The sequence below is a fragment of the Gorilla gorilla genome, chromosome 1 (assembly GCF_029281585.2).
Source record: "Gorilla gorilla gorilla isolate KB3781 chromosome 1, NHGRI_mGorGor1-v2.1_pri, whole genome shotgun sequence".
Taxonomy (NCBI): Eukaryota; Metazoa; Chordata; class Mammalia; order Primates; family Hominidae; genus Gorilla; species Gorilla gorilla.
The window spans coordinates 155,484,245-155,512,154 of NC_073224.2; the positions used below are offsets into that span (position 1 = coordinate 155,484,245).

General features: G+C 38.1%; 2 protein-coding genes across 3 annotated transcripts; one reads left to right on the forward strand and one right to left on the reverse strand.

Annotated features, from left to right (window-relative positions):
* Positions 1 to 7: 7 nt before the first annotated feature.
* GNG5 (G protein subunit gamma 5) lies at positions 8 to 8,078 on the forward strand. 2 transcript variants are annotated; one of them, XM_019022923.3, is made up of 3 exons: positions 106 to 245; positions 4,273 to 4,417; positions 7,858 to 8,078. In XM_019022923.3, exons 1-2 carry the CDS (start codon positions 165 to 167, stop codon positions 4,396 to 4,398), a joined length of 207 nt encoding a protein of 68 aa, XP_018878468.2. In that variant the 5' UTR covers positions 106 to 164; the 3' UTR covers positions 4,399 to 4,417; positions 7,858 to 8,078. The 2 variants fall into 2 exon arrangements, with proteins under 2 accessions (XP_055207419.1, XP_018878468.2); XM_055351444.2 differs by lacking the exon at positions 4,273 to 4,417 and having other exon boundaries at positions 8 to 245.
* Positions 8,064 to 27,910, reverse strand: RPF1 (ribosome production factor 1 homolog). The gene is made up of 9 exons (XM_004026048.5): positions 27,208 to 27,910; positions 25,704 to 25,760; positions 23,721 to 23,801; positions 16,976 to 17,071; positions 16,232 to 16,385; positions 10,942 to 11,024; positions 10,336 to 10,517; positions 10,029 to 10,155; positions 8,064 to 8,974 (listed from the first exon to the last, which is right to left on the reverse strand). The coding sequence occupies exons 1-9, from the start codon at positions 27,433 to 27,435 to the stop codon at positions 8,933 to 8,935; spliced, it is 1,050 nt and encodes a 349-aa protein (XP_004026097.1). The 5' UTR covers positions 27,436 to 27,910; the 3' UTR covers positions 8,064 to 8,932.

Genomic DNA, 27,910 nt, shown 5'->3' on the forward strand with positions numbered 1-27,910 from the left:
GGCGCGCATGCGCACCGAGGGTGGAGCCGCTGAGCACAGAACCGGAAACTTAGAGACAAAGTTCGGAGCCCCGCCCCCGCCGCGCGCCGCTGAGTTGTCTGGCCCCGCCGACCCACGGCCCACGACCCACCGACCCACGAATCGGCCCGGCCGTCGCGTGCACCATGTCTGGCTCCTCCAGCGTCGCCGCTATGAAGAAAGTGGTTCAACAGCTCCGGCTGGAGGCCGGACTCAACCGCGTAAAAGTGAGCGGGGGCGGGCGGCCGAGGCGGGAGGAAGGCGGCGGCGGCGGGTGGGATCCGGCGGCCCAGCTGGCGGGGGCGGGCGGGACACGCGCCGGCCCTCGCTTCCCCTGGAGAGGACGCGCGCTCGGCGGCGGCGATTGGGGAGCGGCCAGCTTTAGAGCAGGCGCCGCGTGGGTCTACGCTGTGTTTTAGGGGGACGATTAGTTTGCCTTTCCGCCCCAGAACTTTCCGAGGCGGGCTGGCCCCTGGGTTGAACCGTGGCCGGCATTCCGGTCCTCCTCCGTCTCTACCTCCCTTGGCAGCCTTCTCGGCTGGTCTCGCCAACAGCTGCGCCTCCGCGCGCTGTCCGCACCCTTCCTTTCCCACTTTGCCAGCCTCCTGTTTCTCATCGGACAGGGTATTTTCCGACTTTTGATTCAGAGCAGACTTTTCTCCCCCCATTTTATCTTTCCCAAACCTGCTTCCTTTAGTATTAAATTCTTACCTTCAACTTCTCTTGTCCGTTGAACACATACTTTTAAGCGAATTATTGCATAACTTAAACTGTGGATTAAATAAGCATTTTTCGAAACGATCGTGGAGTGTAAAGTTCCGGTCAGTGCCCCGTACAACCTCGAACAAAGCGTGCATTTCATACCTATGGCACAGTTTGCTCGTATTTGACCTTGGGGATATCGACTGGTCCGCATGCCGGAGAAAATGATTATTGTGGGTAATTACTGGTCTTATTTTGGCGTCTGATTAGTATTTGCCTTGTCTTGGGGTACTTTGGGAGAAAAAGCCTTTTGTCTGTGTTGATAGAATAACTTGACATTCAAGTGCTGTTCTAAGTATTTCCTGATTTTTACAGTCCTAAATGGATTGGCTTCTTTCTGGTACAATAGGTCAGGCTACATGTGAAACACTTCTGCAGTTAAAAAAAGAAACAAGAATGTAAATCATGTGCCCTGTTAAAAGCAGCCAGTTCCTAAGATGATTTGATTTTATACTCATCAGGCTAGTCTTTATTACTTCCCGAAATGTTTTGTGAACTGAGAGGTTCTCTAAGGTTTCTTAACTAGAAGTGTCAGAGACCTAGCTTACTCAGTTGTGGTCACCTCAGAAGGGAAGGGAAATTCTCATTCGTCTTGGTGCAGGATCCTCCTGAGAGAGAGTCTCCCATTTAGTTTTGTTAACTAGAAATGTCAGGGACCTAGCTTACTCAGTTGTGGTCAACTCAGAAGGGAAGGGAATTCTCATTCGTCTTGGTGTGGGATCCCCCTCACGTCCAGTCCTTGAAATGCTGTAGACCTCACTGCAGTTTGGAATCCATTTCTCTACTCTCCCAATTCTTACCTCATCACAGTGGTTTCTAGTCAGTCTTGGCTGGATTTGGCTCTGAAATTCGAAATCATTTATTTCTTAACCATTAAATGTCATTCAGGTGTGCCTTTATCATAGATAGGATGGACCAAGAAAAAAAAATGGGGGTGGGATAGTGAAAGCAATAAATTGTACATCTTTAGTCTCCAAAGAAAATGACATGAGGTTCTCAGACTTTGAACCTTTGAAAACCCTAGCTGCTGCTCCCCTAACCCCCCAAAACTGATCCTACCTAAATCTTCAGTAGACTTCTGGTTCTGTTCGGGATCATTAAAGGCACCAGACATGATTTGGTTTTGGAGTTACTGCCTGATGTTAAGGCTGTAGCAAGGAGGGGAGCATCCCCTTTTGTACTTTTTAATGAGCTTTTCTTTAGACATGTTGCTAAATGTGGTTTAACATTGTGTATCTGTTTTATCAATGACTGGGCTAGGTGATTTTTTTGTGAGATTTTTAAACTAGCACAATCTTACTTTTAACCTTTATGTGTGAGTACAATTGATAGAACTTAACATAAGTGCTTGACAAACTGTCATAGGTAGGTCAGGACATTTTTGAGAGTGAGAAGGGGCACTAATAATTAGGACAGGATTACAGGGTTTCAACCTCCTGGATGGTGATTGTTACAGTGCCTTAGGGGCTAGCAGCTTGTTCCAGTTTTAGAGTCTTTGTCTCAGCTTTCCTCACTGTTTGGAATGCTGTTTCTCACTGATGGTTATTTGGCTGGATCTCTTGTCATTGAGATCTCAGCTTCAGTGTCACCTCAGACACCTTCCCTTAGGTGGGCACCCAGTCACCATCTAAAAGATTATTCATTTTACTACAGAGCACCTTGTCTGTCATTTTCTCTGAACTGTTAGCTCCATAACAACAGGGCTCTGGCTGTTCTTATGTATTCTTAGTGCCTGTAAGTATATGCGGCACATAGTGGTGCTTGAAAATTGTGAAAGGGAGTTACATTGGACCCCACCTACACTTTAAATAGAAAATTAACAGGTACTCTTTATGCTTCCTGCTGGTTAATATGAATGAAAACACTAAACACGGTTACACTATTTGGTGAAAAATGACACCATTGTTACCCTACTTTAGCTACACTTCTTTTGGAAGGCGGGGGATGAGGGGGTGTAGTCATTTGTAAAAATACTTCTTTTACAAGGAGCTAATAAACCTATGGAACTCATTACCCTGGACTGCTGTATAAGCAAAACACACAAATAGATTCGATAAGCATTTAGATTCATCTTAGGATGATGAATTATTAGGTTGGAGGTGCAGCTGTAATCTGCAGGGGTTCTTGGTATAGAGAGCATTTGTGATGCTATTAATTCCCTGAGGCCACATATCCAGCTGGATGGACTGGACACCTGCTCCCAGCCTACTTGCGGATAAAGACTGAGAATAAAATAAATGAGTATTTCTCCCACTTTTTAAATCTCAGTTCAAGACTTCAGATATTAGATGCCTTTGGGGCATGTTTTTGTCATTCATGTTCCACGTCTGAACGGTTCCGTTAATGTTATTAAACTAGACAGTGACAGATTTCTGCCCAGTGTCATGTGACTGAAAGGCTGATAGCAAACTTCAATTTAACAGTTTTTCTGAGCAGCCTGCCTTTAAGAAACTATTGCCTTAAATATGATTTGTTAATATACATATACAGAGCCACCCAAACAGGACTTAAGGAACTTCAATGGCTTTATGGTTATTTTGTTTATATCCTACATCACCTTAGCAGTATATATATAGAAATAGTAGATGTCTAAGTGAATGAATGCATGCCTCTTTTGTTTTAGTTTAAATGCAAGACAGTATAAGGGTCTGATAAATTTGAGGATCAGTATACTGAATGCATTCTTAGTGTTTGCTTTTCTAAATTACGTGCTAGTTATCCCACATTATGTTCATTCACAGTAGCATTTTTCCACTAATACTGCTTTCAAGACAAAATAATAGTTTGCTAGAATGTTATTGCTTTTTGTTTAACCCTTAATGTTTTTAATAAGAAACAAGATGTTAAGTACCCTCAGGTTTGCACTTGAACAGCCTATTATTAATAAGCAAGATGTGCTATGCTTTGCAAAAATAAACATAATTCTACTGTTTGTACTCAGTCATCTGATGCTTCTAGTAACCAAGCAAAAGAAAACATAATTAAATCAGTCTTATTTGCAAGCACTGGTTTTAAGTATTAAGAGCTCACTAGGCTGGGCGTGGTGGTTCACACCTGTCATCTCAGCACTTTGGGAGGCCGAGGTGGGCGGATCACGAGGTCAAGAGATAGAGACCATCTTGGCCAACATGGTGAAACCCCGTCTCTACTAAAAATAGGAAAACTAGTTGGACGTGGTGACGTGCGCCTGTAGTCCCAGCTACTCAGGAGGCTGAGGCAGGAGAATAGCTTGAACCGAGGCGGAGGTTGCAGTGAGCCGAGATCGCACCACTGTACTCCAGCCTGGCAACAGAGTGAGACTCCGTCTCAAAAAAAAAAAAAAAAAAAAAAGAGTCACTATTTGATTTAAGTCTTCAATTATTATATAGTATCTTCTTTTGAAGCAAGAGAAGTACTGTTTTATTGTAACTACAATATTTCCAAAGATTGAGAAAACCTTCATTAAAATGTTCTCACCATCTGGCACTTCCCCCTGCTCTTTGTTATGTATAGGTTTCCCAGGCAGCTGCAGACTTGAAACAGTTCTGTCTGCAGAATGCTCAACATGACCCTCTGCTGACTGGAGTATCTTCAAGTACAAATCCCTTCAGACCCCAGAAAGTCTGTTCCTTTTTGTAGTAAAATGAATCTTTCAAAGGTAAGTTTCCTTAAATTTAAAACAAAAACCCACACTGTAGGAATAACTAGTCTTCTCTTTCTTTGCAGCACTTAAAAGATCATCCCATGCCCTTTCCTTTGGCTCTCCATTTCCAGTATTTTTCTGTTTTGCAAGGAAAGTGAGGATTCATGAAACTTGCTGACTTAGTAGCCATGAAGGCTAATCGTTTCTATTTTACCATAAAGAAGGTTAAGTAGAGGATTTAATAACCATAAAGACGGTATAGGAGAGTTACTACAAAATCCCACTGCTGTAACAAGCCATGTGTTACTTTTTAGAGCATTGGCCTAATGGAGTCCCCAAGTACTAGTTTTGTTTTTGTGTACCTGGCAAATATTTAGACAGTTTTTTAAAAATCTGCAATGTTTATGGGGATAACTTAAAGTACTGCCAACTGATTTGGATTAACTCTTGATGTTATTGCTCTAACTGAACCCAGTATAGTTATATTGCTATAACTGCCCAGTAGAGCAGTATAGCAAAGATTGGGAATTGGAAATGCAAGAGAAAGTCAGACGTAATTTTGAGTAAGCCAGTGTGGTAGAGGCGTTTGGACTGAGGTAGAACAGACTTTATATTTTGTTTTCACTTGTTAGATTAAAGATAAAACATGAAGGAAATGCAGTATATAAGTTCTTGGTGGCAAACAGACAGTGGACTGAATTTCAGAGAATTAAAAACTAAAGACCCTGTTGGCTTTATTAAAGCATGCTTCAGTACATTAATTTGTGCCTTCCTGATCAAATGTCATGTGTACAAAATGTATGTTAGTTTAAGAGATGTGACCAAAAACGTTTTGGATCATTTAAAATGTAACTGAAGGGTGCTGCCTTTTATAAATTCTTAGTACTTTAGTTCGGGAATGTACTCATTAGTATTGACCTATGAGAAGCAAACTTAAACTAATAGTACTTTTTTAAAAAAGATTTTGTATATGGCACACACCCCTTACTAACTTTCTGACTCTCCAAAGTCCAGGAAGCTGCTTCCTAAAATACCTTGTTACATAGTTGTGCCCTCCTTAATTAAGCTTAGTAGACCTGGGAGTGTCCAGGAAGTCTGTATAAGTACATGTTTCCAGTAAATACAATGATTGGTTAAGATGTTTAAGTTTTTTGAAATACCAGGGGGAAAAAAAGCCCTTTGAAAACAGGTGTCATGTGCACAAAAATGCACATGAAGAAGTAATTCACTTTCATATTTAACAGTTTATTATAATATCCTTTGTTTCTGGTACTATTCATTTAATTCTTCATGATAGTTTTTGGAAGTTTCATATTTTTATGGTTTATTAATGATTGTTTTTTTAACCTCAGTTCTTGTATTCACTTTACAGTGGTTTATTTTCATTTGAATAAAATACTGGGCAGCTGTTAATAGTTTTACTTCATAGGAATCTACAGATAAGTGTTTAAATGAATTGCTCAAGTTTAAAAATATGGCTGGGGTAAGAACCCAGAAGGTAAAATAATGTCTATTAATCCCAGCAGTATAAGAAAACAGCTTTGTGGATATTAAGATTCGAAGCAGTTTGGGCTAGGAGAAGAATAATTGGGCATCAAAGCATTGCTTCTCAAGCTTGAATATATGCAAATCACTTTGTTAAAATGCAAATTCTAATTCAGAAGGTCTGAGGTGAGTCCCTAGAACTTGCATTTCTTACAACTGCCCACCTACACTGATGCTGACAGTACTGGACCTACACCGAGTGGCATGAATGTAAAGAATCTACATTGGAGTTATGTATATAAATATAGTTTTATCGCTGGAGTGCAATGGCGCAGTCTCAGCTCACTGCAACCTCTGCCTCCAAGGTTCAAGTGCTCCTGCCTCAGCTTCCTGAGTAGCTGGGATTACAGGTGCACACCACCACGCCCGGCTAATTTTTGTATTTTTAGTAGAGACGGGGTTTCTCCATGTTGGTCAGGCTGGTCTCGAATGCCTGACCTCAGGTGATCTGCCCACCTCAGCCTCCCAAAATGCTGAGATTACAGGCATGAGCCACCGTGCCTGGCCCTGTATTTCCTTTTAAGAGGAAATTTTACTATTTTTTTTTGAGATTCCAGCTTTTGAAATTTTTCCTCTTTTACACAAAACAAAATAGAAGAAATAATACAGGATTAAAAACTGTTAATCAGTAGAACATGTATGCACAAAAAATGCAGATAAGACGACAGGCTTATTGACAATGAGGAAACACATGTAAAATTAAGGTAGTTTTTGTACGAAACATTTTAAAAAACATAGGCAACAATGGGTGCCATGAAAATGTTTCAATTAAAAAAAATTAAGGATCAGTATTTGCCGTTTTTCGTTCTGCCTTTTTTAAATGGTGAATTTATTTCATTAAATATTCTTTGTAAACAAGATATTTAATGGTTGTACTAAACTATGATGGAATTATACTTCATTGAATATTTAAGTTTCCAAAATTTGAGGTTACAGTGAGGTGAAGATTTTGGTGAACATCTATATATTCTTAGTACCTCTATTAAGTTTCTAGAAGTAAAAAGGAGTGAACGTTTAACATTTTTACAACGTTGTACTTGATATCCCCTGGCAATATAATACTTTGGCCTTCCACTAGAAACATGAGAATGTTTTTTCCTTGAGTCCTAACAAACCTTAGTCTTTTTTGTTACTATTTTAGGTGAGATTAAACATTTTTCACAGCATTCTGTTTATGCTTTTTCAACATTTTTGTCACAGAATATCTCAGATTAACACTTTTGTACCTTTCCATATCAATAACTAATCCTAAAGTTAGTATGCTCATGTTTTAATTTTTTAGTACACTTTTTTTCAATTTAATGTTTTGATTTTTTAAATATTTTAGTTTATACTCTATTAAACTGAAATATTATGGTTTGAAAACATAACTTATTTTTTAAGGCATAACTTACAATAGCTTTGTATTCCATCATATGTAGAAACTTTCGTTTATCCATTCTCATACGGAGTTATATTTAGGCTGTTTCAGTTCTTTGCTGTTAAAATACTAATACAGTCAGTATCCTTGTACATGTTTCTCTATGTCTGGGTTTATCTAGGTAACTAGAAGTGTGGTTGCATCTTTTACTTCACTAGATACTGCCAAACTGCCCTGCTAAATAAATACTCTTGCTCATTTTTCTAAGGATGTTCGGATTTTTGATTTAAGAGAGTTTTATTAACCTTTTTTATTATATACAGAATGTATTTTGGCAGTAATCTTAGCAAGTTAATCTGTAAGTCTGTTTATAAAACAGGAATGACTTACACATCAGAGTGGTTGTGAAAATTAAGGGAAAGATTTTACTCTTACTGCACCATAGGCATTTCCCATCCTGTTTCTCTTACGTTATTCATGAAAAAAATTAAAAACTATGTTCTTTGATACTTTACCCTAACTCACCTTTTTTTTTTTTTTCCCATCTTAGGTTTCCCAAACCACTCCTTATGATCCAGTGAATATTCAAGAGAGCTACATTTGAAGCCTGTACAAAAGCTTATCCCTGTAACACATGTGCCATAATATACAAACTTCTTTCATCAGTCCTTAACATCTACCTCTCTGAATTTTCATGAATTTCTATTTCACAAGGGTAATTGTTTTATATACACTGGCAGCAGCATACAATAAAACTTAGTATGAAACTTTTATTTTGCATTATTATTGGTATTAAATACATGGTATATTAATCTGTTCTGAACACCTGAAGGGGTTAAGTTTGTACAGTTTTTTCCACCTACTCTTCTCACATGACTTTATGCCATACATCTGGCAAGACTGCTAGGGAATTAAAGGTAAACTGTGAACCTTTATTCTTTTAAGGTCAGGAGGAGGCTGTTAAGTTCTATGGGTTTCCATCCATGAGTTACTTATAGGGTTAACTTTGTTTCAGTGCCTGAATGGAGTACTACAGCACCATGTAATGAGGTAAAAAAAAGCTCCCCACAACGTGGCCACAAAAAACCAAAAACCTCAAAATCAGGAAGCAAAGATTAGCTTCAGTAATTTGCAACTTTGCTTTGAACCCTGGTAGATCATTTTGCTTTAAACTTTTTACCCTTCTGAAGGCTTAAGAGAATGTTAAAACATCCAGAAACCTGGCCTCCATTTAAGCTATTAAAACTGTGCCAGACACTGGGAATCCAAGATTAATCTGGTATAAAAATCAAGGGTTAGCCAATATTTACCAACCATTTTATTCCTCTCATATGTTCTATGCAAATAGGAAAGTTAATCTGAATCTTGATTCCAACTTAATTATTCACAGTTACCCAAAAACAAGAGAACTAAGTTTAAGGAAACCTAAGCCATCAAAATAACTTTTACTTGTATTTTCTACATAAACATACAGTGGCAATTCATGGCATTTGGTAATTCGTCCAGACGTGAAAGGTTTTTGAAATCAGCAAACGCCATTTTGAAAAGAGTATTCTGTCAAAAATAATTTACCAAAGTTCAAGATAGGCCTGTTCAGCAAAATCCAATGTTATTCTCTCAGTACTTTATAAATGGAATTTTCTTCTACTTGTATCCATTTCCCGGGGCTGAAAGTGGAAAGCAAGGGAGTGGAGGAAGAAAACAAAACAAAAATATAATTAACAATTCAGGTAAGATAGTAAGTTAACGTCCCTAGATCTTCATAAGTAACACTAGCGCTGAAAAACTGGGTTTGTGTGAGACCCTGAATTAGTCAGTCTTCGGTCTATTATAAAAGATGTTGGCAGTTACTCTGTGTGTGTGATTTTAAAATAAAATGTTACTAAGTGAAGTACTGCTTATACTAGATAGAAAAGGATGTTTTAGGCCATGCGCGGTGGCTCACACCTGTAATCCCAACACTTTGGGGGGCTGAGGCAGGCAGAGCATGAGGTCAGGAGATCAAGACCATCCTGGCTAACGCGGGGAAACCCCTTCTCTACTAAAAATACAAAAGATTAGCCGGTGTGGTGGTGCACACTTGTAATCCCAGCTACTCGGGAGGCTGAGGCAGGAGAATAGCTTGAACCTGGGAGGCGGAGGTTGCAGTGAGTCGAGATGGCGCCCCTGCACTCCAGCCTGGGCAACAAAGCTGAGACTCGTCCAAAACAAAACAACAACAACAAAAAAGTTTTCATTTATGATTTAAGATGATGATCTCCAAACTTCTAAGAAAACTATCAATAGTTCTCAAGAAACATGTAGTAGAGTCACATATAACACAGGCTTATAAGCAGACTGCTGCTGGGCCCCACCCCCTAAATTGCTGATCGAGTAGGTCTGCGGGCCAAAGAATTTTCATTCCTAATAGGTTCCTAGGTAATGGTGCTGGTCCCGCTTTGAGAACCACTAATGTTTACACTTCAGATGAGCCAAGGTTAATCACCAGACCCAGATGTTGTTTTTTTTTTTTTTTTTTTTTTTTTAGTTCAAGGGTATATGTGCAGGATGTGCAGGTTTGTTACATAGGTAAACGTGCTATAGTGGTTTGCTGCACAGATCATTTCATCACCTAGGTATTAAGCCCAACATCCATTAGCTATTCCTGATGCTCTCTCTCCTCCCACCCTCTTATCCCATACTTTAAAAATTACTTAGTCTTTTTAAACAATAAGCACATACCTTATGGACCCATTCATACTCTCCATATTTAGAATCAAAGGTTCCTTTCTGAAGAGACCTTAATTTTAAGGTAAAACGTGGTCCAAGTTCCTGAATTCCCACTTTCTTTTCACTCCTGAATATGTATCTTCAAAGATAAAAAGAGTTAAATTAGTCTGAATGAGCTATTGTTTAACATTATGACAGGGTTCAAAAGATAATTCATTTTATCTTGTATGATACTTGCTACAATATGTTGGAAAATTAGTTCATGTTGAAAATATATTTCATAATTGAAATCAAAGTTCAACGAGTTTACCTTCCTCACCTGTGAAATCTGAAGAATATATAATCCCGTTGATTGTGGAATGTGGCAACCTGCCTTCCGATAAATTGAGGATTATGAGGAAAGAGAGATGCAAACATACGTCCAATTGAATGACCCAGCCGTGTTGTAAAATTATTCAGAATTATTTCAGGTATGTGTTCTGTGGGGTCCTTGCCTCTTCTCTAGAAAAATAATGAAAAATAAATATCACAATGAGCTAAGCTAATTGGCAATACGTCCCAATGCAATTTCAAGTATCAAAATTTACATGACAAATTTGAAAAATTTATCTTTTAGTGACAAACTACCACAGATGGCTTATCAAACCCATGAAATAAGATGTATCTAAAATTATTTTAATATGCACTGAATGCAACAACAAAAAAATCCTATTAGAAAATCAACGTGCTTCATAGTAATGAAGACTATTGCTTGCCGGCTGTAACTTAACCACAGTCTCCCAAGAGAACTGATAGATTAAAAACTGCTCTAATCAGGAGAACAAATGCTATTATTAAAATAAATTAGAGCTATAAGATACAGCATCTATTAATCAAATAAATTGTGAAGAGATCAATGCCAATCAAGGAAATGTATAAAACTTACCTTAATTTCTTTACGAAGACGAACACTGCTCATTTTAAAATGAGCAGTTGGGCCATTTGGCAAGTGACTCAAAATAAGTCCATCTGTTCATAAAAGTTAAGAAAAACACATTGAACTCTGTAATCTAAATCTATTTGTTTAAATAACTGGTCCTCTACATCCAAAGGCCCCTAAAATCTGTACCCAAGTGAATAGGCAGATGTACATATTCCTCTGAAGTGACATTTTCCTACCATATCAAAAGCTCAAAATCAGTCAAAATCTTTCAAGAATATAGACTAACCTAGAGTAGTCCTTTTTTTCTCTTTTTACAATATAATAGTTAATCACGCTCAATAGGGTATCTTAAGGTACCCTAAACTAAAGTAGGTGAAAAAAAGCTATTTAATTGACCACTACTCTTAGGAGTAAAATAGGATGTGATTCTACAATCATGTAACACTGCAAATAGAGTATGAGTTTACCTCCACGTTCTAAAGATGTATAACCCCAAAATGTCACTTTTATACATTTGTATGGTCACGATATATGCTGTCAACTTTGAATAACATCCCATGAGACCAGACTCCTAAACTTTCTTCTATGAAATTAAGGTTATTAGTATTTTGCAAGAGATCACCCCTTACTTAGGATTACTGTACCCCAAATTATAATCAACGAACCAATTAATAGCCATTCACTGACTGTCATTTCCCATGAACTGAGAATTATGCTAGACACGCTAAACTACAAATGAAATGTGAGATCACCTACCTACAACCAGCAGGACTAGGAGCCCAAGGACTCTAGAAGTCCTGGGTGCTGCAAACTAAGGTTGCTACCTATATAATATTCTTCAAGTTTGTGGCACAATCTGACCTTCACTTGAAACACCTTTACTTTTCATGAGTAATTCTTGGCTATTGCTTAATGGCATTACAAGCAGGCATATTAATGACAATAGACAGGGCTTTCACTTTGTATTATGCTTTTCTAGTTTAGGAGAAATTTTCAAACACATTTCATCTGATTCAACAACTTAAATAGGCCAGAATCAGATGGTTTCAAGTCTATCTGCATTTAATATGTATCTTTCAAAGCAGATGTTGCCATCTTTTTACAATGGCATCAACACTCATTCCTCCAGATTAGAAGCTATGGCATCTTCAACTTCTCCCTCTCCCACCAAATCTTAACTGCTTTTACCTTCAGAAGTTCTCACTTAGCATCCTCTTTACCCTTATTGTCTTAGTGAGGTCCTCAAGATTTTCCACGTAGATTATTAAGGTAGTATTGAGGTTGGTCTGACCTTTTTCTCACCATCTCAAGTACATCTCCTAATGCAGACTGTAAAATCAAGTCTGGACTTAGGCCTTGGTTCTATAAGTAACCAGCTATGGGACTCAGCTGTTTCATTATATCTGTACCATAGTTTCTCACATGCTAAGTGAAAAACAAACTAGATACCTTCACAGTCTTGACAGCTGTAGCTAATTTCATACTACTCTCATCACAGACTCATCTACAGAAAAAAGACATTAGTATCAGACTCATAATGTGGCCACAAATTACCTTTTCAACCTATTTACCCTATGCCCATATCAAGCCTGTTTCCTAACTGGTAGGCACTCACAGTCTTATGTACTATATATGTGAATCCTAGCATGCATTTTTTGCTTCTGCTATTTTGAATACCTGCAACGTTTTACTCATCTATTATGGTCTACTTCAAATGTCACCTTTTTATGTAGTCAGAATTAAGATCTAAATCTTCTCAGTTCTGTTACCACGGCACTCATCACTTATTTGAGTTAGGAAAACACCTTTCTTCCCAACTAATGTATTAAAACTTAGGTAGGGATGGGAATTTTTTTTTGTTTTTTTTTTTTTTGAGACGGTCTCACTCTGCAGCCCAGGCTGAAGTGCAATGGCATGACCATGGGTCACTGCAGCCTCAACCTCTCGGGCTCAAGCAATCCTCCCACCTCAACCTCCCAAGTAAATGGGACTACAGGCATCATGCCCAGCTAATTTTTGTAGAGAAAGGGTTTTGCCATGTTGCCCAGGCTGGTCTCAAGCGATCCACCTGCCTTAGCCTCCCAAAGTGCTGGGACTGCAGGCAGATCTTTTTTTTTTTTTTTTTGATAGTAGTGCCTACCATGTATCAGATTATCAGCAAACGTTTGAATTCTATCATTTTAAAAGATTCACCACAGGCTAAACTTCATGAAATACAGCCAAAAGTATTTATTAAGGGGTCTAGGAGATATAAAAGTCATTTCTTCCAACGCCCAAATCAAGGCTTAGTTTCTAGAACATTCCCACTAAATTGTGGTCTGTGTCAAAAGCAAAGTACAAAACCCAAACTTACCAGTTTCTAAATAACTTCTTTTCCCATGTACCTGCATTGTGCAAGAGGCTTTATTTACATTACTGCTAATCCCTAACACAAATCACATAAAACAGGAGTCATCATGCCTATTTCAGTAATGAGGAAAAGAGGCTGAAGAGGGTCAAGTAAATTAGCCTAAGTAAATCAGACTAAGGCAACTGCGGATCTCAACCACGGTGGGACTGCACCTAGCTTAAGCCCTCGGCTGATAGCTGCTCACATTTGGAAATGTACAGAGGCATTTTGTTTGTCAGTATGACTGAGGTGTTACTGGCATTTAGAATCCAAAGGCCAGGAATGCAAACCATCTTGGAAGCTGCCAAGAGTGTAGCACAAGTAATTACCCTACCTCAAATACCAGTAGTTCCCCATTTAGAAATAATGAATAGAGGATGTAGGTCTGTACAGATAAAGTTTACATGCTTCTCACTATACCACATTTACTAAAATGCCTACCATGTGCCAGACACTATGCTTTATAAACATAATACATTTAATGTGATCTTTGTGGGAACTCTAAAGATAGGTATTATTTCCCACATTTAAAAAATGAGGAAATTGAGTGGCTAAGAAACTTGACTAAAATCACAAAACTAGAAAATAATGGAATCTGTATTTGATATCACAGCTGCCCTGACTCAAAGCCACTACTAGGTTTCTACAGTTTAGACAGCTGATGAAATTCTATTTTAGAATAAGTCAAAAAAGTATATCCCTTTAACTTTCACCATTCAGCACTACTCTTCCACACAGTAGCCCCTCCAATGGTCTTTAGAAAGACGCCATGTTCCTAGAATCTACTTTCCCACAGGCTAAATCCTGTTTTTTCAACTTTCCCCCCATATGTCATCATTAGGAGTTGTGATTTTTATTCCTGAACCCATGCTAAGTCTCTAGGAATCACCATTTTTTTTTTTTTTGACAGAGTCTTGCCCTGTCACCCAGGCTGGAGTGCAGTGGCACCATCTCTGCTCATGGCAACCTTTGCCTCCCAGGTTCAAGTAATTCTAGTGCATCAGCCTCCCAAGTAGGTGGGATTACAGGCATGCACCAACATGCCCAACTAATTTTTGCATTTTTAGTAGAGATGGGATTTTGCCGTGTTGGCTAGGCTGGTCTCAAACTCCTGACCTCAAGCAATCTGCTGGCCTAGGCCTCCCAAAGTGCTGGGACTGCAGGTGTGAGCCACTGCACCCGGCCAGAAAATGTAAACTTTTTAAAGGCAATAGATGGTACAAGTGAAATTTGTGTGACTATATAAAACACCCTGGATAAAATAGTCATAGAACATTTATTGAATTGATGAATGCCTGCTTCTTAGCAGAGTTACTAGTGGCCTCAAAGTGATAACAGTTGTTTTTTAACTGCCAAAAATAAAAAGAGGAAAACAGACCTTGCCACTTTGTGGAGGCAGTTTAAAAAAAGAAAAAGAGGCAGCAACTACCTTAAAAATAATTTTTTTCTGGAGTAGTTAAGTATTCCAGAGATTTTAGATATTTTGGTACATTAATCCAGTTAAGCCAAATTATAATATGGACAACAAAACACATTACAAAGCTTGTTATAGTAGTTCCTGGAAAGCTACTAGTACAAGTGGATGTAGTAAGTTATATTGATAACAATTAAAGTCATAAAAGTTAGATTTTTTAAAAACAGCCTTTTAAACCACTAATTTAAAAAGAAGAGGCCGGGCGCGGTGGCTCACGCCTGTAATCCCAGCACTTTGGGAGGCCGAGGCGGGTGGATCACGAGGTCAGGAGATCGAGACCATCCTGGCTAACACGGTGAAACCCCGTCTCTACTAAAAATACTAAAAATTAGCCGGGCGTGGTGGCGGGCACCTGTAGTCCCAGCTACTCAGGAGGCTGAGGCAGGAGAATGGCGTGAACCCAGGAGGCGGAGCTTGCAGTGAGCCGAGATCGCGTCACTGCACTCCAGCCTGGGCGACAGAGCGAGACTCTGCCTCAAAAAAAAAAAAAAAAAAAAAAGAGAAGAGTGTTCACTGATATTAGAAATAAAATGTTATTCTGGCAGCACAGAAAGTCTTGTCCCTATTTTGTAAATTCTTTATAATTTTATTTTAATGAAATTAAAAATCATAAAGATGACTCATTCAATTGGTCATCTTTAAAGTTACTGAACTCATAGCCATCATTCAATAAATAAATAAAACAACAATAACAACAAACCTAGATATCCTTTATCAAATCTCTTATCTCAACAGGAAGAAATACCTTGGGTTCAGGTGACACATTCATCTCAGGTCTGAGACTCACAGAAAAAGTTTTAGACTGGAACACACACATAACATGGGCCCAAGTCTCTACCTCAAAAACTTAATCCTGTGATACCACCTCTGGCAATGTAAAATCTAGCCACAACAAACCATATGCAGATCCCCAACTAGGTCAGCCCTTTCCTTCCTCTCTTTCCAAATGGAGTCCCTCTGCACTGAGTGCTTTTCTCTGCCTTATTCCCCTCCTTCACCCTCATCCATCTAGATCCAGCTTCAGCATCTCTTTCTATGGGAAGTCCTTCCTCCCAGGGCAGACTTTGTACCAGTCACAGGGTCCCCACTATATCCTGCATTTCTCTATTTAATTGTACCATCCACACTATATTTTGTCAGTTTACATATCCATTTACTCCACCTATGAATTTCCTGGTTGTCTCTTGTTTTATCTCTGCATCTTTTACTAAGAGTTACAACAATCTCTTGGCTGTAGCATGTGCCTGATAAATGTTTGGTGAATACAAAGGAAAAATCAGTTTATAAAGTCTTGGAAAGAGATACAATTTTCTGATAAAAAAATTATTTTCTGAAAGTTATAGGCAATATTTCCTTATTCTTTTAAATATATTTTTAAGGGGGGTGAGGGAGAGGACAGGAAAACCTCCTTAAAAAAAAAAAAAGGATACTTGGGGTTTTACGATCTTCATTAATAACAATCAGGTCTGTGAAATCTCTTGCAATGCACTGTGGAATAATTTTTTTCAGAGCCAGTCCTCTTCTGTAATAAACATGTGAGTTTGGTATAACTGTGGAGAGCTGTTCACAGAGTCGTACTGTTCTCTGCAAAACAAAATAACAAAAATTTTGAATAGTTTTCAAAAAAGAATAAAAATCTTATGTGGTACATATTCATAAGGAAAGAAATAATTATTATTATGATTAATAGAAAGCAACATTGAGGAAAGCATGAAACTCGAACAGTGTGTCCTCTTTTATCAAAGGCTGATCATCCTAAAGCAGTGGTTCTCACTTAGGGGCGATTCTGCTCCATCAGAGGACACATTTGGCAATGTCTGGAGACATTTTTGATGGTTATGACTGATGGTAGTGGTAGTGGTGTGTGGTTGCTACTGGCACCTAAAGCACAGAGGCCAGGCAAGCTGCTAAACATCCTGTAACGAACAGGATAGCTCACCATAACAAAGAATTCTCCAGCTAAAATGTTAACAATGTTGATGTTGAGAAATCCTATCTTGAAGAATCATGTTTAGTAAACCTACATCATATTACCAGAGCTACGTTTTATTTACTTAGTGACAGGCATTCTTTAAGGCAATTAACTAATGGTTTAACTCTTCTGAACAGAGTACTTTAAATAGAAGTAATAAGAAAATTAAGAATTCAAGAACTAAATTAATCAATGTGTTTACCCCATGAGGTCTATCTGATGTTGTGATGAGAATCTTGGGAGAAGTCTGTTTGTTGAAGTAAGAAGCAAATTCATCTGTAGCTTCATCATAAGCAACCTGAGAACAGAGAAGAGGAATAATTTTACATCAAAGAAATACTCTACTGGGCCAGAATTCTAAAAGTAGCATCAGCAGGACTGTTGGACACTGAGTACCTAGCTGACAGGGGCTTTAAAGACAGACTAGGAAGGACTGACATTAATGGACACATGAAGAGGATGGATGAGTGGATTTCTCCTGTGTAAAATACAAGTACAAAACTGAATAAAATTGTCAGAAATCACTTCAGGGCAGAAACTGAGATGTGTTTACTCTTGAACTACTTTCATTTCCCTCATCAACTTGGTTAGTAAAAACAATAACCACAAAAAAACAAAACAAACAAAAAAAGAACCAAAAAAAACTAATGAAATTACGAGAAGACAAATCTTCCATTGAGAGACACTCAGATTTAAACATTAGTGAAAGTAGTACCTTTTAAAATTTGTGGACTATACCAAAAGTGGTAGTCTGAAAGAGTTTTATGGCTATACCTGCTCATATTAGAAAAAATATATATTGAGCAAATCAATAAATACAGAATAAACTCAAAGGAAGCAGAAGAAAATAATAAAGATAAAAGGAGATATAAATGAATTAGAAAACAAAGATTAAACAGGATCAAAGAAGAAAGTACTCAGAAAAGATTAAGAGAATAGATAGCTTGGTAAAAACTGATTTAAAAAAGAGAAAAAGCCAAAATAAAATAATATTAGGAATGAAAAGTGGACATTACTGTAGTCTCACTCATGAACACAGATATAATTAATTCTAAGCAAAGAATTAATAAATCCAATTTGGTTATGACGTTTAATGCAGTAAGAGAAAAGCCACATAATCACCTCAATATTTGCAAAGAAAATATCTAATAACATTCTACATTCATTCATGACAAACAAAACAAAAAAAAAATCATAAGAATAAGTAAAATTTACTTAACCCTTAACTCATAATAATCTATCTCTAGTGACAAATATTAATGATGACTCATTGGAAGTATTCTTTTGAAAATCAGGAACGTGGCAAAGATGGCACTATTGATTTTTCTATTTATTTGACATTAGGCTAGAAGTTCTAGAAGGCACAAAAATGGGAGAAAAATGGGTCAAAATAAGAAAACTGTCATTTGCAGAAATGGTTATCTAAACAGAAAAATGAAAATGATATCCCAACAAATTAGAAATGAATTTAGGTAGGCTACTGGTTAGAACATCACTATTCAAAAATCCATTGCATTTTTATAAATTGGCAAACAAAACAATTTTCAAAGACATGCAGTTTACACCAACAAAAACTGTAAGGTACCCAGGAATAGCTCTAGCAAGATTTAGGTGTCAACTTCCATGAAGAGAATTACGAAATACATGAAATACATTTCACGATTTAAAGGAGACTTAAGTAAAGAAATATATATTATATACATACATACGTATCCCCAAATTGATCTGATTTAGTGCCATTTATAATTTATATGGAGGAGCAAAGGCCTAGGAAAAGCCAAAACACATCTGAAGAGAGGGGATTTAGGGGCAGGAGTGGAAGAAGCATTTTGCCCTTATAGATATGAAGACTTATTATGAAGCTAAATAATTAAGTAATGATGCAGTGACAAACTGACCAAGCAAATAGCCCAGAAAAAGACCAAGCATATATAGATATTTGATATATATCATGGCATTACAATTCATTGTGGGGAAAGCCTGCACTACTCCAAAAATATAACTACCGGTTATATATAACTACTGGTTATATATAACCAGTACTGGATAAACTGGTTATATATAAATGAACTGTTAAGAAGTAGAACACAGAATTGTAAGAGTACATTAAAACTAATTCAAAAAATATATATGCAAAAGGACAGGTTGGGGTGGGAGACAGGAAGGAAAGTAACTGGTTTCCATTCTCACACCAAACAGAAAACAATTCCTGACAATTAAGTAAATAAATACGAGAGGCAACTCTTTAATTATTTTAGAAGGAAAGAAGAACTTATGATCACAGGAAAGAGAAAAGTTTCTTAAATATTACATAAAAAGCTTTAAATGCTAATTTTTCAAAAACTCAACTACATCAAGAACTTCTGGTCCTGGTCCTCCAAAGACACCATAGAAAATAAAAAGAGAATTCATGAATTGGAAGATTCCTTTAATATGTATGAAGAATTGGTATCCAAATTATATAGAGAAGTTCCACAAATGCGTAAAATATACTACTTGATAGAAAACTGGGCAAAAGACATGAACTGGCTTATCTCTAAAGAAAACAACTTATATTAAATGATGCTCAACATTAGAAAACAAGGAAATACAAATTCAAACCACAATGAGACAGCCTTTTATCATTAGTCTGAACACATCATGAGTTGGTTAGAATGTGGATGAGCAGGAACACTACTCTTGTACCACAAAAGTATAAAATGATACAACCACTACTTTGAAAAATATTTTGGTACAATCATGTAAAGTTAAACATTTACACATTCCATGACTCAAAATTATCCTACGGTAGGTAAACATTCTAGGGAAACCTTTAAGTACACACACCCTTGATATGCCTGTTACCCCCAAATTTATCTCCAGTCAAGACCTCTTTCCTGAATTCCAAGCTCACATCCCAACTACCTGCTTGACATCTCTTCTAAAAACTCTTGAGTCATCTCAAACATAATATATGCAAAACTGAACTCTTGATTTCCCCTTAAATCTCCTTCACTCAGTCTTCCACATCTAGTCAATGACCATTTCATCCTTCTAATTTGCTCAGTCTAAAACCTTAATACCATCTCTGAATCCTCTATTTATCTCATACTCCGCATCCAATTTGTCAGGAAATTGAAGCAGCTCTGATTTCAAAATATACCCAGGGGAAAAAATATTTAGAATCAGATCAAATCTCACCACTTTCATTGTAACCACCCTGGCCCAGGTCATGATGAAAGCCCATCATTTCTTTCCTGGATTTGTTTAGTAGCTTCCTTTCTCTACTTACCTCTCCAGCTACATTCTCAGTAAAGCAGCCAACTACTTTTAAAAATTAAGTCTGATCACATCATTCTCCTATTCTTTTTTTTTTTTTTTTGAGACGGAGTCTTGCTCTGTCGCCCATGCTGGAGTGCAGTGGCGTGATCTCGGCTCACTGCAAGCTCTGCCTCCCAGGTTCACGCCATTCTCCTGCTACAGCCTCCCGAGTAGCTGGGACTACAGGTGCCCGCCACCGCACCTGGCTAATTTTTTGTATTTTTAGTAGAGATGGGGCTTTACCATGTTAGCCAGGATGGTCTCAATCTCCTAACTTCGTGATCCACCCGTCTTGGCCTCCCAAAGTGCTGGGATTACAGGCGTGAGCTACTGTGCCTGGCCACATCATTCTTCTATTCTAACCCACCCAATGGCTCTTCATTTCACTAAGTATAAAACCAAAGTCCTCATACCGGCCAACAAAGTCACTGATCTGGTCTTTCCTCTTCATCATACTTTCCTAGGACCTCTTCTACAATTCTCTCCCTTGCTTGATTTCAGTCACAATGGCCTCCTTGTTATTCTTAAAAAGCATATTTGATACACTCCTGCCTTGGAGCTTGTGCACTGGGTGTTCTCTCATTCTGGGGCTCTTTTTGCCCAAAGATGGCTAATTTCCTCACATCCTTCAAGTCTTTGCTAAAAGGTCAATTTCTCAATAAAGCCTACCCTGACTTTCCTATATAAAATCACTACCCAGTAGAAAAATGGGCAAGAGACACAATCAATCAATCGAGGGGAAAAAATATGAAAAGATGTTCAACCTCATTCAAAATGAGAACTGCAAATTAAAACTACAGTGATATACAATTTCTCACTTATCAAACTGGAAAAAATGATTTACAATGAGTGTAAGTTGAGGAGTAACATTCAAGTTATCTCCTCCCCAAATACTTACTTATCATACAAAGGGAAAAACAGTAAATTCAGAGTGGAGAAACCTGGCAGGCACCACCTTAACCAAGTGATCAAGGTAAACATAACCAGTATGAGAAAATTATCAGGTGACTCTTGGTAAGAAGTACTGAAAAAGGACTTAACATAATATTCATGGCACAGGTTAGCCTCCCTAATCCAAAAACACCCAAAACCTGAAATATTACAAAATTCAAAACTTTTTGATAAAGCACCAACATGGCGCCACAAGTGGGGAATTCCACACCTCACCTCATGTGATGGGGTCACAGTCAAAAGTTCGTGTCATGCACAAAATCATTAAAAATATTGTATAAAAGTTACCTTTACGCCAGGCGGGGTGGCTCATGCCTGTAATCCTAACACTTTGGGAGGCCAAGGTGGGAGGATCGCCTGAGCTCAGGGGTTCAAGACCAGCCTGGGCAACATGGTGAAACCCCGTCTCTACTAAAATACAAAAAATTAGCTGGGTGTGGCGGTGTGAGCCTGTAGTCCCAGCTATTCCAGAGGCAGCAGAATTGCTTGAACCAGGGAAGTGGAGGTTGCAGTGAGCAGAGATTGTGCCACTGCACTCCAGCCTGGGCAACAGAGCGAGACTCCATCTCCAAAAATAAAAAAGTTACCTTTAGGCTATGTGTATAAGATGTATATGAAACATAAATAAATGCTGTGTTCAGACTTGGGTCCAATCATCAAGATACCTCATTATCTATCACAAATATTCCAAAGTCTGAAATCCAAAAAGACTTCTGGTCCAGCTAAGTACGGTGGCTCACGCCCGTAATCCCAGCACTTTGGGAGGCTGAGGCAGGTGGATCACGAGGTCAGGAGTTTGAGACCAACCTGGCCAACATGGTGAAACCCTGTCTCTACTAAAAATACAAAAATTAGCTGGGTGCCTGTAATCCTAGCTACTTGGGAGGCTGAGGCAGGAGAATCGCTTGAACCTGGGAGGCAGAGGCTGCAGTGAGCTGAGATCATGCCACTGCACTCCAGCCTGGGTAACAGAGCAAGTCTCCATCTCGGAGAAAAAAAAAAAAACAAAAAAGACTTCTGGTCCCAAGCATTTCAGGCAAGGGACACTCAACCTGTATTTCTGTCAAAAGTACATAAACTGAATATAATCAGAGGAAACCCCAGGCGAACTCATATTAAGGTACATTCTATAGAATATCTGGTCTATACTATTCAAAAAATCTCAATGTCACAAAAAGCAAACGACTGAGGAATTGTTCTAAATTTAAGGAAGTTAAAGAGTAATTACAATGGAATGTATGACCTGGGACTTTTTTTTTGCTAAAAAGGACATTATTGGAACAGCTAGTGACATCTGAGTAAGATCTATAGAACAGATAATATTGAATACCAATATCAATGTCTGATTTTGCTAACTGTGCTCATAAAAAACAAAATGAGATATATAGGAATAAAGGGGCGCCATGTCTGCCACTTACTCTTATTTAAGAGGGAATATTTAGGAAGTCTGGGTGAAGGGTATGTACAAATTCCTACTTTTCTATTAAGTCTGAAATAATGTCAAAATAAATTAAAATGCATACACACACAAACACCTTACTTACATAAAATTGCAAACCCTCTCTACTCCAGGTAGTCCTGAATCTCCTTTATCCTATTTTCTTTTAGTAAGCTATCACTGGCTAACATATGTCTAACTTATTTATTTCATTATGTTTACTGTTTGTCTCCCTTCCTAGAATGTAAGCTCTGGGTGGGTAGAAGTTGTGTGTGTGTATGTGTATGTGTGTGACTATTCTGTGTACTGATGGATCTCAAATCCCTAAAACAGATTCTAATACGATGCAGGTAAATCCATAAACATTTGCTGAAAGAATGACAGAAATCAGTGTATGACTATACCAGGAGATATGAGAAAGAATGTTGATAGCAGCACTGTTTCAAAGCAAACAGACATTCGAAACCAAATTTCCTTTACAAAACTTTTAAAAATATAGTTTTAAAATCTTGCTTCTTTTTCTGCACTGTTGCAAACTATCTAAGGAGAATATGCAAAGTGAAAGATTATCTTGAAACTAAGATTTATGAGAATACAAAAAATAGCATCAAATGTTATTCTTAGGTATCAAAATGTCTAACAAATACTATAAAAGTCTATAGTACGAGGAATTCTTTTAAAACCACCAGGCCAGGCACGGTGGCTCACACCTGTAATCCCAGCACTTTTGGAGGCCAAGGCGGGCAGATCACCTGTGATCAGGAGTTCGAGACCCGCCTGGCCAACATGGTGAAACCCCATCTCTACTAAAAATACAAAAATTAGCCAGGCGTGGTGGCAGGTGCCTGTAATCCCATCTACTCAGGAGGCTGAGGCAGAAGAATTGCTTGAACCTGGGAGGCAGAGGGTGCAGTGAGCCGAGATCACACCACTGCACTCCAGCGTGGGCGACAGAGCAAGACTCTGTCTCAACAAAATCAAAAACAAAAACAAAAACAAACCCTCCAAAATACCATTCAGGGATTACATGACAAATGTAAAAGTTTACCTAGAATTTTTATAGAATTTTTCTATAGCATTATTGGGAAATTCAATTACGAAATAATCTACACCAAATAATAAGATAATATGCCAACATTTTAGCTGAATCAGTCCATTATGCAACTTGGCCAGCCAGCACTTTAAATATCAACATAAAAACATATAATTTATCAATTATATGTGATCATTCAAACTAATTTAAGACTTCTAACATTACCTCTTCATCATTAGGGTCTACTGTGGTTTCATCATACACTCGCTGGTTGTCAATGGTCTTGGGTACAGGCTTTGGTGGAGCCTAAGTAAAAGAGAAGGGATTACATTTTAGAAGGATTTTACCTTAATTATATTACGGTTGGAGAAAAATAACAGAAAGCTACAAACAACCCCAAACTCAATCTGTTCCTCATATCAATCCACTTCTATTGCTACATCAATTCTAATAACAATATTGAACAAGAGGTTTTTTTTTTTTTTTTTTTTTTTTAACAATCTGGGCAGAGACACACACATACTAGAAGAATGGCCAACACTGAATGAAAAGGCTTAAAACTGTGCAGAAGTAACAAGGAGAAGAAATAGAGATCAAGATAAGTATCTAGTAGGGGGAAACACATCAAACAGCAGAAAAATAAAAGAAAAAAATAACAAAGCGACATCTGTACATGACTTTGTTCCAATACTTTCGGGAAGCTACTCAGAAATATTTAACAAAAGTCTAGTTGTTATCCATTGACCTAGTAATTTTACTTTGGGGTATTTATGTTCAGGAATGTAAATGGGGGAGAAATTTGAACAAAGAAATACATAGTATCCCTATTTATAATGCAAATAAACAGCAAACAGGGCAAATGTTCAACAAGGTAATGACTAAACATACTACGGTACATCAACATTATGGAATACTGTTAGGATCAGCAATCATGCATACTCAGCTTAGACCAAGAAATGGTGTAAATGAATTGCTAAGAAGTAGAACACAGAATTGTAAGAGTACATTAAAACTAATTCAAAATATATGTACACTAGCAGAGCTATGAAGAAAATACAAACTGAAACTAGCATTTATTACTCTATGAAACAAATATTACATTTTAAGCATTTTTTAAAGGAGGCAATTTTAAGAAGTTATCTTTCATCTCAAAAAACAAGAATGGTGGTATTTTCAAATGGTGATCATAACATTAATTTGCTGTAACAGACTGATAACAAGAGTTAAAAAGAGACTAACATGCTTGACATACTAGGATACTGCAGGTCAAAACAGTCTACCATTGACAATTTTCTATGGTTTAACCTAATACTATTCAAAGAATGTATGAAATAGTAGAATGTTTAGTTTGTATACAGTCTTTACATTTTTTTCCCTTCCTCAAACACCCTTATTTGGTAACTTACTTGAATGGGAGGCGGAGACATGAATGTTTTCAAAATTTTGCAAAAATAAATCATAACCTAGGAGTAACTATAAATACACTGAAAATAAAAATAACTTAGCTATGCAATAATGTATGAGCATTTAGTAGTTTAAAAAATTTTTTCAATAAAGACTTCACTTCTTATGAGTACCACAAATACAACCAAATTCTTTCTTGATGCATTATCTGCTCTTTTCTTTGCCATAATCCTCACCGTCCTCCCACTCCCCATTCTCACTTTTCACAGGTTCCTATCCTCTGTACCAGCTCTAAAGCTTAACACACCCTTATCACCCTACTCCAGAAGAGGATCTGTCCTGCCTTTCCCCAGCCTTGCCCGACCAAAAATCTTTGCTTCACATGACAAGAGCCAAGCTCCAGGCCTAACCTGGGGAGCTTCCCCATTCCCAAAGTCAGGGAGAGGTGTTGACCTCTGAAACACAAAGTTATATGCAAAATACCACCACTGTGTTACTGTATAGGTACACAAACATACATAGTAAAGGTAAAAGAAGTGCATGGAAAAAATAATCAAAAATTTCACGAGTGGTTATCTTCGGAGGGAAAAGCAATTATGAAGCAGACGAGGGGCTTCCAACATTCTTTGCTAATGCATTATTTCTTAAGCTGGGTAAATGATACAAAGAGGTTTATTATATTACTTTTGTATTTCTTCATACATCTGAAATATGTAATAATAAATTTTAAAAGAAAGTAATTCAACTTAAATATCAGGAAGGATTCCCTAATATAGAAAGCAAACAGCTAAAAATTTTATTTACCTTATCGCCAAGAGCCTCTCTTTCTTTTTTAAGTTTTTTCTTAGCTGCCAACTTTTCCTAAAGGGTTAAAAAAAGAGAGAACAATACTGAGAAACAACCAGTTATATCACAAACACATACTGAAACTACAAATTACTAATGCTATGAATACTCGAACTGGGCGGTCTTTGTAATCTATTGAAATAAGCATCTGGACATGGAGTTTTCTACCTAAATTACTGTAAGCCAAATGAGCTGGCTAATCAATAAGATTTCTTTAACAAAGACTTGCTCCTTAAAAAAAATCTAAACTGGCAAGTTCGAACATTTAAAATTTGAGTAGCTTAATCTTTTTCCATAAAGCCTCAAATTAGTTAAAGTACAAAATGTGATGGTTTCCGTTGTGTTTTGTTTTGCCTAACTGGTTGCATCCTAAAGACGACCATGGTTATGCTGCTTGCCTCTCTTGAAAAGCACTAAAAATAGGAATGGGAGCTGAGTTTTCAGGTTGTTTTCCATAAAACCATCACCCGTTATTCACATATTTTATAATCAAAATATACTTCTAAAATTTAGTAAGAGCTTGCAAGGTGGATTAAGATTATCTGTATTTGTATTGTCAATCTATATATTCTTCTGGAGATTTCTAGATAGAATGCTTGACAAAATAAAAAATATTTTTTCCCCAGCACCTACTGATCCTCAATCCACCAGGTTTCAGATTAGAAATCATAGCTCCAATAAGTCTTCCAGGACATCCCTCCCCAATACGTGCATACCAGAATGAGTTAAACGCCCCTTGTATGTATTGAAACAGCACCTTGACACTGAACATGAGTAAGAACCAGTCCCGGGCCTCAGAAAGGCCAGTAAGAGGAGGCAGACACATAATAATAATATTGTGTGAACTTCTACGATGTGCAAGAATAAGCAAACGTTTTCTTCCAATTGCAATTTAACCAGAAATGGGCACTGCGACCTTGGCAAGTCGTTTAAACCTCTTTACATTTCAGTTTGTTTACCTACCAGAAACGTATAAGGATAAGGCTGAAAAGAACAAATACAATTACCAGAAACTTTACAGTACTAATTTCGGTAAGGAGCTGCTGCAGGAATCAGAGAAGCAGTATTTTGGATTTATTACGTATTGCCTCCATTTCAGATTCTGCAAATTAACCAACGCTACCCAGACGGACCAAAGGGCTGAGACTTTTGCCTTCTGGGCTAGGAGGGCGTAGTTTTCACTACTAAGCCAACTGGCCTTACAGCTTTCCTTGTGAATCTAGCGTCCTAGGAAAAAGCCTATCAAGAAAATCTTCCACCTTGACGCTCAGGCAAAAGGCTGAACCTAGAGTCTCCAAACTAGGGCGAGGGGACCAGAACATGTGGGCCGCGACGCCACCCTTCCCACGGAGCCACAGAGAACACTTTGAGACCAGCAGACAACCACAGATGTGCGCCCCGCGACCGCCCTAAGCGTCAGGAACAACGCGCAAGCGCCCGGCAGCCCCCGCCTCTCGCGTACCTTCCGCTGCTGCTGTTTCCACCGCGTGAACATTAAGTGTCGCCGCTGTTTGTTTTTAATCTCCGAAATGCTAAAGCCTGGCGGAAAGGCAGCCGCTTTCGGGGGTTGGACCCCGTTTTCCGTCGCCCCATCCCCAGCGCCTGCAGCCTCCTGAAGTTCTTCGGCAGCGGCTTTCCGTTTTAGACTTTTCTTCCCGCCGCTGCTGCTCTTATCCCCGGCTTTCGCCATGGTGTCGGCTCCTTTGCTTCCGTACGGAAACGGAAATAGCCTTCTCCTGTGAACCCCTTCCTTAACCTTTTACTTCCGGGGTCGCAAAGTTTTTGACGCTAGATGTGTTTTGTGAGTTTTAGCCATTCAAGAAAATAGTAAAGCTGAGGCTTGAGGAAACTTTAGGCAGTTTGCCCAGCTGTATAAAGAGTGAGATGATGAGTTTGGGCACTCCTTGCGCATCTATGTGCCCAGCCCTCAAAATAATGGAACAACAACAAAAACCGTGCCTGGATTAGTTTACGTTTTACTTGAGGGAAACCTAAAATGAGCATACAAATAAATTATGGTGAGCTACAGAGTAAGACATGGTATGGAAACAAAATAGAACAGGATAAAAGAAGATGAAGAGACATTCATCTTTTTGAGACGGAACCTTGCTTTAATGCCCAGGCTGGAGTGCAGTGGCAGGATCTCCGATCACTGCAAACTCCTC

Bases quoted from the DNA above. Each gene is read 5' to 3' on its own strand.
- RPF1 (XM_004026048.5), bottom strand. From the start codon at position 27,435: ATGGCGAAAGCCGGGGATAAGAGCAGCAGCGGCGGGAAGAAAAGTCTA. The intron at 25,761-27,207 runs GTACGCGAGAGG...TTAACCCTTTAG, and splicing joins GGAAACAGCAGCAGCGGAAG to GAAAAGTTGGCAGCTAAGAA. The intron at 10,156-10,335 runs GTGAGGAAGGTA...TTATCTTTGAAG, and splicing joins ATATTCTTCAGATTTCACAG to ATACATATTCAGGAGTGAAA.
- GNG5 (XM_055351444.2), top strand. From the start codon at position 8: ATGCGCACCGAGGGTGGAGCCGCTGAGCACAGAACCGGAAACTTAGAG. The intron at 246-7,857 runs GTGAGCGGGGGC...TTCCCATCTTAG, and splicing joins CCGGACTCAACCGCGTAAAA to GTTTCCCAAACCACTCCTTA.